General features: G+C 38.8%; 1 protein-coding gene across 5 annotated transcripts; it reads right to left on the bottom strand.

Annotated features, from left to right (window-relative positions):
* Window positions 1-269: 269 nt before the first annotated feature.
* On the bottom strand, window positions 270-12,458 carry SMIM8 (small integral membrane protein 8). 5 transcript variants are annotated; one of them, XM_042986775.1, is made up of 3 exons: window positions 12,376-12,458; window positions 2,829-2,986; window positions 270-733 (listed from the first exon to the last, which is right to left on the bottom strand). In XM_042986775.1, the coding sequence occupies exons 2-3, from the start codon at window positions 2,961-2,963 to the stop codon at window positions 575-577; spliced, it is 294 nt and encodes a 97-aa protein (XP_042842709.1). In that variant the 5' UTR covers window positions 2,964-2,986; window positions 12,376-12,458; the 3' UTR covers window positions 270-574. The 5 variants fall into 5 exon arrangements, with proteins under 5 accessions (XP_042842709.1, XP_007076972.1, XP_042842710.1 ...); XM_007076910.2 differs by having other exon boundaries at window positions 12,250-12,437; XM_042986776.1 differs by lacking the exon at window positions 12,376-12,458 and adding an exon at window positions 11,851-12,019.
* Between the last annotated feature and the right edge of the window lie 828 nt (window positions 12,459-13,286).

The following is a 13,286-nucleotide window of genomic DNA, read 5'->3' as shown; positions in this document are numbered from 1 at the left end:
AGGGCTGCTTTAGATTCTGTGTGTCTCTCTCTCTGCCCTCCCCCACTCGTACACTGGCTCTTTTTCTCTCAGAAATAAACATTAAAAAAATTATTTGTCTTGAATGTTGACTGTATGCTTCATAATAATCACAATTATTTTTTTTTGTCATAAACATAAGTTCTATGCCAGGAAAAAATGAATGCCTTTCTAAACAGCAAAACAAAACTAAACCCTTAAAACAGTTGCAAATGCACAACTCATTGTAAATATTAAAAATACCATACAAATTTAACAGCACCGGCACTATATTTTTATTATATAGAAGTTAATTCACAAAAACAACTTCCATTCTTAATGGCACTTTCATACAAGGACTTCATGAAAGAAAAATATTGAGAAGCTCTTGCTGTGAACAAAGAATGGGGTAAGGGCTGCAGGATGAGATGTAGTCTAGTGGCCGGTTCACAACTGCTACCTTCCTTCCTCATTAACACATTCTAGAACAAGGAGCATGATACTGTGCACTCACAAAGTCTTCCATTAGAAGATTTCAGAGCCTTTAGCAAAGCTCCGTCTGCAGCATCCAGCACTGTTAATCCCATTTAGATGTTTTCCTCCTCATATAACTGTGTCCCTCACTATCAATAGCTTCGTAGAGATCCTTTGTATTCTCTTGGGATGCATGTAGATAACCAATATAAGCCACGCAAAGGGAAAGGGTTATCAGTCCAAAAGCCATTACAGGTTTGTTCTGTCAAAGAAAAGAAATTATAAATCCTCATTAAGACTTAATCATTTGAGGAGACCCAAATATCTGTTGTACTTTCCTCCTGATATACCAAGTCTTTACTGCCATACTAGCATTCCTATGGTGATATTTTCCATTATAACAATTTACCCAGTTCTTTATTCAATTAACTCAACTCCTGATAATTCAGAGATTATAGAAGGCTCTTGCTTCTCCTCTCCAGTCTGTCTCCTGCCTACAGCCTCTCAGGCCTGTACCTTCAGAAAGGTGGTAGTTGGGAGAGGGGCAAGGGAAATGAGACACAGAAATGGGTCTAGTGATCAAGTTTTCACTTTTACCTGTGTGACATGGAGAAGTTGCTCAACTTTCCTGAGCTCAAGTTTCCCTACTGGCAAACCTTCAATTAGTTAATCTTATTAAGAAGTGAGGAATGAAGTATAACATGCTATTCTTCTTGCCTGAGTTCATGGATAACTTGCAAAAAGCCTTCAATTTTCATGTCATATATTAAGTGCGGCAAGAATGACAACACATACACTCTCCTCTGGGTACCTACTGTATAACCTTAAGAAACTGTGTGACTGGAGCAGATACTATGCTGTTGTATACTAAGTTTGATTTACTGCTGAAAAGTCCAAGACCCTGAGAGACTAAGCAATATAACTTTGACATTGGGGGGAAAAAAAGCCTTTAAGTATAGGAAAGATGTTTACAATTCCATAGAAATGTTTTGTTTTGTCTATACTATAACTCAGATCTTCCTGTGTGTTCATGCTCCCCAAATGAACCTTTCTTAGGTCAGTGTGAGTGCATGGTAGTGATACAAGTTTCAATTAGCATTTTCTGCTTCTGTAATACTTGCTGTATTAGTACTATTTCAAATCTTAATCATCAAAAGAATAAAGGTCAAACTTTTCAACCTGGATGGACATATAACAAGGCCACAAGCTCAAAGCAGTTTAAATCTATAACTCTTGACATGCACTTGGCAATTGAAACAACATATTAGTTCAAAGGTTTTAAAACATTCTACCTTGATTTAATTACTTGCTTGTTAAATTGACCTATTTAACTTTAAAACAGTTTACACTGGCAACTATGTTATTAAAATTCTAACCAAGGGGCTTGTGCTGACAGCATGGACCCTGCTTGGAATTCTCTCTCTTACTCTCTTTCTCTCTGTCAAAATATATAAACAAACATTTTAAAAATAGATTTACTAAAATGCTAACCAAAGGGTGCTTGGGTAGGTCAGTTGGTTGAGCGTCCGATTCTTGATTTCGGTTCAGGTCATGATCCCTGGGTTGTGGGATCAAGCCCTGTATCAGGCTCCATGCTCAGTGTGGAGCCTGTTTAAGATTCTCTCTCTCTCCCTCTGACCCTCTCCTCTACTCATGCTCTCTCTCTCTAAAATAAAATTAAAATTAAAATCAAATGCTCAGTCCATAGGATTTCTTTAAAATAAATGAATGAATAAATAAAATTCTAACCAAATCCAATACATTTAAATATATAATAATTTGATTTTACTTACATTTATTTAAAAATAAAGTTTATATTTATTTTAAAATAAAACTGGTCAAATATATTCAGTAATTTGCAACAAAAATATAAATGATTAGCTAACTCCCTTACAGTGTACTAGTGTATGTTTTGAAATTTTTCATACTTACAATATCCCTTAGGTAAAAATACAATAAAGGCTAGAATTGTAGTCTATAAAAATGATCAGATTTTCATTTTGTTTTATTTCAATGAAAGGTCTTATTTATGTAATAGTACCTGATCAAACAATAAAAATTTCTTTCAAATTGGTGCAAATATTAAAATAAAATATTAAAGAGGAATTTGAGAAGTTGATCTATCAAAGTGCAACTGTATTCTGTTAAAGTTCTCAAATACCTCAAAATAATTAGTTTTGTATGTATAGACAAATAGCATTTAAGAGATCCCTTTCACCTGCTTTTATCAGAGAGGCCTTATTAGTCAACATAAAATTTTCATGACATAATCAAATGTGACAGGAAAATAAACACTTTCTATTTCTGATAGCCTAGTTAAACTGAACATAATGTCTTATCCTAGGTATATTTCTTACGGGTTTAATGAACAGCTCTGGATTCACAGCCCGAAATAAGGTTGTCGTGCGGACTCCTCTGAGCCCTGGGTTTTTAAAGTCTTTCTCTTTGGGTGGTTCCTTTTTAAAGCCGGGAGACTCTGGTGCTGAAGACATCTTGACTAATGATGATTTATCACCTAGAAGTAAAATAAGAGACTTTTTTTTCTTCACAGTTTTTCTGATAATGTTCTTTAAAAAAAAAAAAAAAAAAAGCATTCTACATGCATTCCTTTTTTTGAATTCCAGTCCAGATACATACCTAGAGTGATTGTCAATTATTTTATTACTTCATATAGCATGTACTTTGTAAATGGTGCTCTAAATTTTATTTGATAAAATCGTTATTTTTGATCTCTTAGAACAAGTGAGGTGGGCAAAAGTTGTGTTCCTACTTTCACAGAAGCCTGGAGAATTGTTCTTGGTCTGAATCACATTGTATCCTGTTATATAAAGAGGAAGCTAAGGGTAGCAGGGGCCAGTGGATAATCCATACCCTTCTTTATTTCCTCCCATTTTCACTCTTCTTCACTTTCCAACAGCTTTGAAAGAACAGTGGCATTTTTCAATTTCTCCTACAGCTTCACCCCTGGCCCATGCTCATCAGCCTTCTTCTGGGGGACCGACCTAAGCATGAGTACCAAGCAGTAAGGGTAAGTAGCTATTTTCACTCCTCATTTGCCTGTCAGTGACTTTTTGGGAAGGACTGCTCTGCTATCTCAAGGTGAATATCCATTTTCCTCTTAATTATTCTAACTCTATCCTATTAAATCCCAATGTGTCTTTTGGTTTATGGTTCTGCCAGCTGGAGTGTCAACATTTTGTGAATATTTTTCTCTTCTAGGTACTATTAGGCAAAAGCTTATTCTTATCATTCCTTCCACCTAATGCTGGGGAGAGGTGTGGGAGGGTTGGAAGGAAAGAGGTAGGAAAAGAAAGCTTCCCAAGGTGGAAATTAATGACAATGTAATAAAATGTTCTGGGGAAATGCTGTAACCCTACCATACAGTAAATGTTATGAAACAAGAGTCAAACATTCACATTTAAACACTCACTGGGGCTTTGTTCATACAAGTATTCTTTAAGTTTTCCATTTTACAGACTTTATAAAGGCAATATTTTTGCAACTTTATTAGTTATGGAGAAAATTAGTTCAGTTTTTTCAAAACTGTCTTTGTTGAAGTGGTTAGTTCATCTATACCACTTAATTGCATAAACACCTCATCAGGAACACCTACGTGAAGGGAAAGGACTTCTCAATGCTTTCTACACTTGCTAGGGCTTCTGAAATGTTCACTGTTTCCTATTCCTTCATCCACTGGATGATGGTTTTCATTGTTGTCACGATATTCAACATCACTTTCTGGTTCCACTTTGGTATTACTTAGCACTCATATATCAATTTTAGGATTTGCTAACTCTTGGAAAATAGTTCATAGTTCAACTGCTATCTCTAGCCACAAAGTCTTTAAAATCAAACTGGTCTGGGAGATGAGTTTCCCAAAATTCCCAAAATTTCACTATGTGGATGGCTCTACAGACCACCAGGTCTCAGCAATCATGCCAATAGCTTGCTTCATTTTATTTTCACAGTTTTCCCTTCATCATCCAGATTTAGAAAGAGTTGTTTCAGCAGTGTGCTTTCACTGTGAAAATTAACCCCCATCTTATGGGTGTAGAATGGCTGTGCAGTTCAATGGGAAAAACTCAACACATGCATGATCTAAGCATAGGAGTGTGTTGTAGGCAGAGCAACCGACTGTCTATCAGCAGGAGGATATTGTATTTTGCTCCTTTCATTCTCTTGCCAGCATTTCTCATTCATTAAATAAATGTTCATCCTATAGGTATATGTACTGGCTTGATAATCATAGGGGAGCAAATAAGCATTTCCGAAGCACTGAAGGTAAACTACTTGCCAATGACAAGTAGTCTCACCTTTTCCGTCCAAGATGCATTCAGCAGAATAGAACAATCATCAGTCTTTGTTTACTTCTTTTGCAAAGTCCAGCCTGGGCATGACATATATGAGGTAGCAATTCATAGAACACTTCATCAGCATTTCAAACATCAGTCAAGCTGTAACTAGCAATTGTTTTGTTGTTGTTGTTTTATTTCTCTTGTATGCAAGTTACTCATTTTCTCCACTGGAACAGTGTTTTGTTTTGTTTTTTTTTCACTACAGACAACTTCTGAAACAATTCCATAACATGCCTGGTATTTGTTCAGTCAGTATACACTTGCTTGAAACTCATCATGCCCAAAGGTGGCAAAAAATCCACTGCTTCCTGCTGACCAGGAGGTCCGTCGACATGCCCATTTCCTGTATTAACTTCCTGATACCACACAAAACCAGCTGTAACGGGGACTTGGCATATGCTTCTGCGTTAGGCCCAGAATCCCTATAACTTCCTCCTCATTTATGGTCTTAGCTTTCAATAATGTCAACAATAAAGGGGGAGGGATGTAAAATTCCTTTGCTACTCCTCCTTTCTTATGAGAACAAACTACTCCTGTTGCTTTCTTTTTCTTCTATGAAAACTGCTGACATTTCTTCTTTCCCTCTCAACCATGAGAGCAGGGTAGATGGTATGTGCAAACGTATTTAGAATTTAAGTAACACATGGTGGTCACCAGATGCCTAAGCTAGGTGCCAGTGATGTTTCCACTTAAGCTAATAACATGATTGACTGTAATGTGAGGGAAAAAATATCAGAAAGAAGCAGTCATTAAAGTGGAAGTGATATTACAGTCTGTAAATCAGCCATGCCCATAAAAAAATGTGAGGCAGGAAACAGTTAACACAATATCCACGCTGTTAGGACTGAATCACAGCCTCACAGTATACCCCTAATTGAAACTGGGGCATTAGATAAAAATAGTAGGAAGGCCTGAAAAAGCAAATATACAAAGGTAAGTCATTATAACCATAAACTGACAAAGAGACATTTTCCTTCAATTATTGAGAAATTGCTGCATGTATTTAAAACAAAGATAACCAGTAGAATATGGTTTAAAATTGTCTAGTGGGAAGAAAAACAAGGTAATAGGGAAGGTGGGTATAGACAGCACATACTGTAGAGCACAGAAGGGCCCTCAGACCGCAGTTATCACACACACACTGTGTTGATGAAAATGTGCCAAGAATTGAGGATGATTAACTCAATACTTACCTCAAGTCCAAAAAATGAGAGAGAGAGAGGGAGGGAAATTTCACTATTTTAAGGTCAAAGGGATATAGTAATGTTCGATGTCAAAATTCAACCCATATGAAATGTCTATAAAAACTATAGGGGCACCTGGGTGGCTCAGTCGGTTAAGCGTCGACTTCAGCTCAGGTCATGATCTCGCCGTCCGTGAGTTCGAGCCCCATGTCAGGCTCTGTGCTGACAGCTCAGAGCCTGGAGACTGTTTCAGATTCTGTGTCTCCCTCTCTCTCTGACCCTCCCCCATTCATGCTCTGTCTTTCTCTGTCTCAAAAATAAACATTAAAACAAAATTAAAAAAAAAAACCTACAGATTAAGAGTGTTCTCACATGAATTGTAATGACTTCATTTTAGTTGCAAGATTCCTTGGTCTCCTCTCTTCCTTAGCAGAACCTGTTTGCTTTGTAATGAATCAAGGAAATAAGCAACCAAGGCAGTATTCCTTATATTACAATCTCCAGACATCCATATTCACCTTAACAATTCACTATGTATGTTAAACTTTTTACCAGAAATGACAATTAAAGAATACCTGGGCTGGGGTGCCTGGGTGGCTCAATCGGTTGACCATCTGACTTCAGCTCAGGTCATGATCTCACAGATCGTGAGTTCGAGCCCCGCGTCAGGCTCTGGGCTGACAGCTCAGCTTTGGATTCTGTGTCTCCCTCTCTCTCTGCCCCTTCTCCACTCACATTCAGTCTCTGTGTCTCTCTCATAAATAAAACATAAAAAAAAAAAAAATATCTGGGCTAGAAGCCACCAGAAGTGTTTATTAAAGGGACATTTACAAATTAAGGGATTACCTACTACACTATATGCTGTATTTTAAAGATTTCATATACCATAATTTCCATTGTTTATGATACTTTCTGCAGAGTATATAAGTAACATTTTCCGTTATATATCAGCCTTTTATCAGACAACATTTTCTATATATCAGCCTTTTATCAGACATTTTCTATTATATATCAGTCTTTAAATAAGACAGCTTGGGGCGCCTGGGTGGCTCAGTTGGTTAAGCGTCCAACTTTGGCTCAGGTCATGACCTCATGGTTCGTGAGTTCTAGCCCCACGTTGGGCTCTCTGCTGAAAGCTCATAGCCGGGAGTCTGCTTCGGATTCTGTGTCTCCCTCTCTCTCTGCCCCTCCACCCGCCCACACTCTGTTTCTTTCTCTCTCAAAAATAAACATTAAAAAAAAAAAAAAGACAACTCAATTTTATTGCTTGTTTAATGAGCCACAGTCACTGAAGATGTGACAATAGTTCTCCCAAAATTATATGAATTTGTTTATACCATCTATTGAACTAACAAAAAAATTTAAGAACCTTCTATACTTTAAATAAAAAATGTAGATTACTGAGGCCAAAATGGGCTTTAGTAGCCAAGAATTTGTTATATATAATAGAAGAAACAAAACACCACAAAATATTTTCCATGTGTAAAGTTCTTTAGAATCTCTTCACATGCCTGACCCACAAAGATCTACATACATGGCTGGAGTAGAAATTCAAGATATGTTGGTTGAATAAGCACAGTATATAGAGTATAAAGCCTTAGTTGTTTATTCACAGATATGTTCATTGTCAAAACTCTTTGGGAAAACAAATATCTACATCAAAAGTAAACTTTTTTATTGATTTTATTGATTGATTTTTTAAAATGTTTATTCATTTCTGAGAGAGAGAGAGAGAGAGAGAGAGAGAGTATGAGCTGGGGAAGAGCAGAGAGAGAGGGAGACACAGAATCCGAAGCAGGCTCCAGGCTCTGAGTGGTCAGCACAGAGCCCGACGTGGGGATCAAACTAACGGACCGCGAGATCATGACCTGAGCCGAAGTCGGCCGCTCAACCGACTGAGCCACCAGGCGCCCCTATACTCACTTTTTTAAAAAAAGTTTATTTATTTATTTTGAGAGAGAGCAGAGGAGAGGACAGAGAGAGAGGGAGAGAGAATCCCAAGCAGACTCTTCAGTGTCAGCACAGAGCCTGACATGGGGCTGCAACTCACAAACCATGGGATCATGACCTGAGCCAAAATCAAGTTGGATACTTAACCAACTGAACCACCCAGGTGCCCCTAGTTATACTCACTTTCAAGATAGGTTTATTTTTAAGCTAAGGGAAGAAATTTCATGTACAGTGTTAAAAAGGGAATCATACAAAACAAACACACAGAGTCTGGCAGGGATGATGGAAACTTGGCATTGTACTGCTCCTGGCTAAGCAATTTGGTGATTAGTTTGTGTGTGGGCCCACTTGGAAAATACTCCATAAATCAGGTATCCACAGGGCCACCCTGGTTGGTGAAATCTGTCCAGGAGCCCCTACTCTTATTTCTTCTTCATCTTTCCATCACTCATTTCTTGTTCCCTTATTGACAAATGATAAAAAAACTGTTGTTTCTAAATTTTAAAGAAATAGAGTAGGATTTTTCATACGTATCTGTATAAATGATGTAAATTAAGCTGCATTTACTTCATTATGTCCCACCCTGCTAAAAAGTTCTTTAGCTTTTTCTTCTGCCCATCCTCTTGTGAAGGAAATATGAAGAGATAAAGGGTGCAACTCCATGAGGGTCATTCACACCTCAAAGTGTGAGGATGGTGCCCTCCTGGAATTAATAATACACAATGTGTGAGGCTGTATAAGATAGTCCAAGATAGTGCTAGACAGAGTCAGGACTGGTCGTTTTTTTGTTTGTTTTGTTTTAAGCAGGCTTCAGCACAGAGCCCAATGTGGGGCTTGAACTCACAACCCTGAGATCAAGACCTGAGCTGAGATCAAGCAAGAGTCAGAGGCTCAACTGACTGAGTCACTAAGGTGCCCCAGGACTGCTCATTTTTTGATGATTTTCTTTCCTTCAGTAAAATTCTTCCTCAGGGGGATGATCCAGAATGTATCTGGCAACTGACATAAAACAATTCATTGACCTAAAACTGGCATGACTGTCTATATTATATTATATATGGAAATTAGACCAAGATAAAAAGACTATGAGTTACTTTAGGGAAAAATTTAATCTTCAGGTATTCATTTTTGAAATCAGCATCTCAATAGGAGATGCCAAAACAGAATTATCAGAATTACAGCATGTTAGTGAGAAGGAACCTTAGCAATAATCAGAGCCTTTCCTTTAACACTTAGGGAATTATATAAACCTAACCAAAAAGATGAAAAATCTATACAATGAAATCTATAGAAAGCCTATGAAAGAAATTGAAGAAGACACACAAAAAAATGGAAAAATACTTCATGCTCATGGACTGGAAGAACAAGTATTGTTAAAATGTCAATACTATCCAAAGCAATCTATATATTCAATGAAATCCCTATCAAAGTAACACTAGCATTCTTCACAGAGCTAGAACAAACAATCCTAAAATTTGTATGGAACCAGAAAAGACCCCAAATAACCAAAGTAATATTGAAAAAGAAAACCAAAGCTGGAGGCATCACAATCCCAGACTTCAAGATGTATTACAAAGCTGTAATCATCAAAAAGGTATGGTACTGGCACAAAAACAGACATAGATCAGTGAAATAAAATAGATAACCCAGAAATGGACCCACAAACGTATGGCCAACTAATCTTTGACAAAGCAGAAAAGAATATCCAGTGGAAAACAGTCTCTTCAGCAAATGGTTTTGGGAAAACTGGACAGCGACATGCAGAAGAATGAACCTAGACCACTTTCTTACACCATACCCCAAAATAATAAACTCAAAATGGAGGAAAGACCTAAATATAAGACAGGAAACCATCAAAATCCTAGAGGAGAAAGCAGGCAAAAACCTCTTTGATCTTGGCCACAGCAACTTCTTACTCGACATGCCTCTGGAGGCAAGTGAAACAAAAGCAAAAATGTACTACTAGGACCTCATCAAAATAAAAAGCTTCTGCACAGCAAAGGAAACAATCAACAAAACTAAAAGGCAACAGACAGAATGGGAGAAGATATTGCAAATGACATACCAGATAAAGGGTTAGTATCCAAAATCTATGAAGAACTTATCAAACTCGACACCCAAAAAACAAATAATCCAGCGAAGAAATGGGCAAAATACATGAAAAGACGCTTTTCCAAAGAAGACAACCAGATGGCTAACAGACACATTAAAAAATGCTCAACATCACTCATCATCAGGGACATACAATTAAAACCACAATGAGATACCACCACACACCAGTCAGAATGGCTAAATTATCAATTCAGGCAACAACATGTGTTGGCAAGAATGCAGACAAAGAGGATCTCTTTTGCACTGCTGGTGGGAATGCAAACTGGTATAGCCACTCTGGAAGACATTAAGGAGGTTTCTCAAAAAATTAAAAATAGAACTACCCTATGACCCAGCAATTGCACTACTATTTATCAAAGGGTTACAGGTGTGCTGTTTTGAAGGGGCACATGCACCCCAATGTTTATAGCAGTGCTACTGACAATAGCCAAAGTATGGAAACAGCCCAAGTGTCCAATGACGGATGAATGGATAAAGAAGATGTGGTATACACATACAATGGAATATTACTCAGCAATCAAAAAGAATGAAATCTTGCCATCTGCAAGTACGTGGATGGAACTAGAGGGTATTATGCTAAGCAAAATAAATCAGTCAGAGAAAGACAAGTATCATATGACTCCACCCATATGTGGAATTTAAGATACAAAACAGATGAACATACGGGAAGGGAAGTAAAAATAATATAAAAACAGGGAGGGGGACAAAACATAAGAGATTCTTTTTTAGTATAAATGCTGCCAAAGTGAGCACAAGAGACTCTTAAAGACAGAGAACAAACTGATGGTTGCTGGAGGGGCTATGGGTGGGGGGATGGGCTAAATGGGTAAGGGGCGTTACAGAAGGCACTTGTTTGGATAAGCACTGTGTGTTATACATAGGGGATGAATCACTGGAATCTACTGCTGAAATCATTATTGCACTATATGCTAATTAACTTGGATGTAAATTAAAAACAAAGTAATTTAAAAATATTTAGGGAATTATAAAATTGACATAATAATGAGATATAAAATACACTTGTTATTTTAGTTTCATATACCATCCTATCTTAATATGTAAGAAAAAACATTTGAAGTCTGGAACAAAACACCTTAAAAATAATTTAAATTAGAATAAACAAGTTTGGGTTAGAATCAAAGGGCTTTATGTCTTGAAGGGAGGTAGCATAGCCTCAAATTACAACTTTATTATTTATAAGCTGGAGGTCTTCGAATAAGTGACAACCTCTGTGGGCCTCAGTTTCCACCTAAAGGGGTAAAGTTATCTTACTGCATAGAACTGCTCTGTAGATTGAGATAACATTTTTTTTAGATAATATTTTTTTAAAAGATATAACAGATGTTCAGTAAATGGTCGCCATTATCATGCTTACCATCTAGTCCAATTCCTTTTTTTTTTTTTTTAACAGAGAAACCTAGACCCAAAGAGATTGTGTCTTTGCCATTAGGAGTAAGATAATCCAGGTCTCTCAATGTCCAAGCCCACCCCTATTCCACCACTTGACCTCACCTTACTTCAAAATCGATAAGACGTTGCATCTACAAGTTATTGCCAGAATTATGAAACATAAAATTGCAATCACTTAAATGTTTTAAATGGATTCCGTATTTGTTGTTTTTGGTGTAAAAAAAAATACTGTTTAAAAAGTATCTTTCCATCTCTTGAATTTACTTTACCTGAGTAAGGGAGAAAGATTTTCACAATGGCCTAGTTACAATCTGAGGGCTGTAAAGTATTATTAAGGTCTACTCCCCTCCCCATACTGTGGTACCTACATTACAGCTGGTTATTTCTCGAAGACAGATGCATCTGAAGCCTCCAGAAAAAGAAACTGCATTCAATTAAGTTTCAGACACGGTGTTGCAAAGTGGAACATAAGACTTTTTAACACAGTTACTAAAGGAAAGAGCACCTCCAGTGAAAACAATTACACCACCATTTCCCCCTAAACAGGAGTTTGGTGAGCAGGGACACCAAGTGACTGTACAGGAAATGGGAGGGTTCTTGGGGTGGAGGTGTCCGTGGACAGGGCACTGACCAGAGGCCCGGGCTCCTAGCACGTAAGGGGCGGGAAATAGGTCCTGTGGAGCCACAGATCCCCGAGACCGCTGAGAGCGCCCACGGAGTGCCGAGGGGTCGGGGTGCTCGGGAGAACGCCGTCAGGTCCAACGCACCTGGGAGTAAGGCCGCAGGGCGGCCGGGCCCGCCAAGACCTGGCACCAGCGCGCGGTGGGGCTGCCGTCCTGTTCCTGCAGGCAGCCCGCGGCCCCGCCACCGGTCACCCGCCGCCGAACACCTACCCCGAGGTCACCTGCTCCCTCTCCGCTCCGCCTCGTCTCTGCCGGCGGGAGAGAGCGGCCCAGCGCACCCAGCCGGGTCAGCGCCACAGCGGCCCCTACAGCCTGGAGGCTGCGACGCCTAGGCTCGTGGGCTGTGGGACCCAGGCCAGCCCTGCTTGGGTACCTCCTACGCCCTGGGGCCGCCTGCGGATTTGCCTGCTGGAGTTTGCAAGGGGCGTGTTTAGCGTCTTCCTTTTTTACCTTTAGTTTTCAGCCTCCTACGGTTCAAATAACCTTCCAGTTTCATGTGTCTGTGTTTTGTATAAATAAAAGGAGACATCATCTAGAAACATATACATTTATTTAATGGAAGGGGAAAGCATTCTGAATCGGGGGAGAAGGCTGGGATTTGGTATCCTCCTTGCCCAGATTTTAGAGGCACAGTCATTCAAATGTGCAGTTAATACTCTGCCGTTCTACTAGTGCCTTGACATTTCAAGATAGAAGACATTTGTAGCTATGGTTGTGATAAGAATAGATAAGGTTGTTGGTCTGCACGTACTTTCCCGATTTTAAAGTTTGTTGGTATAGCAGTTGTATTAAACAAAATAGAATAGCAGTATTACAGGAGGCTGGGAGAGACGCTGGTCCTTGTCTCACAGAGTGGAAGAATGAATCTGGTGGATAACAGAGAGTGAGCAAAGCAGTGAGTTTATTGAGAAAGCATGAAGCTCTCAAGAGTGAGAGGGGTCTTGACTGGGTAGTTAGGGAGGATTTTTGTCCCCTTTTATTGGGACCTTATCAGAAAGTTTGTGAGCCTCCACTCATGGCACCTAGCCCAGGCAGGTCTGAATACGTTTATCTTTTTTTTTTTTTTTTTTTTTTTTTTTTCCTCCAACCCGTCTGCTGCCTGCCTCCCTGAAGGTCCCTTA

This window comes from Panthera tigris, chromosome B2 (assembly GCF_018350195.1).
Source record: "Panthera tigris isolate Pti1 chromosome B2, P.tigris_Pti1_mat1.1, whole genome shotgun sequence".
NCBI classification, from domain to species: Eukaryota; Metazoa; Chordata; class Mammalia; order Carnivora; family Felidae; genus Panthera; species Panthera tigris.
The sequence above is the reverse complement of the archived record's forward strand: the minus strand, read 5'-3'. Positions and strand labels throughout refer to the sequence as shown.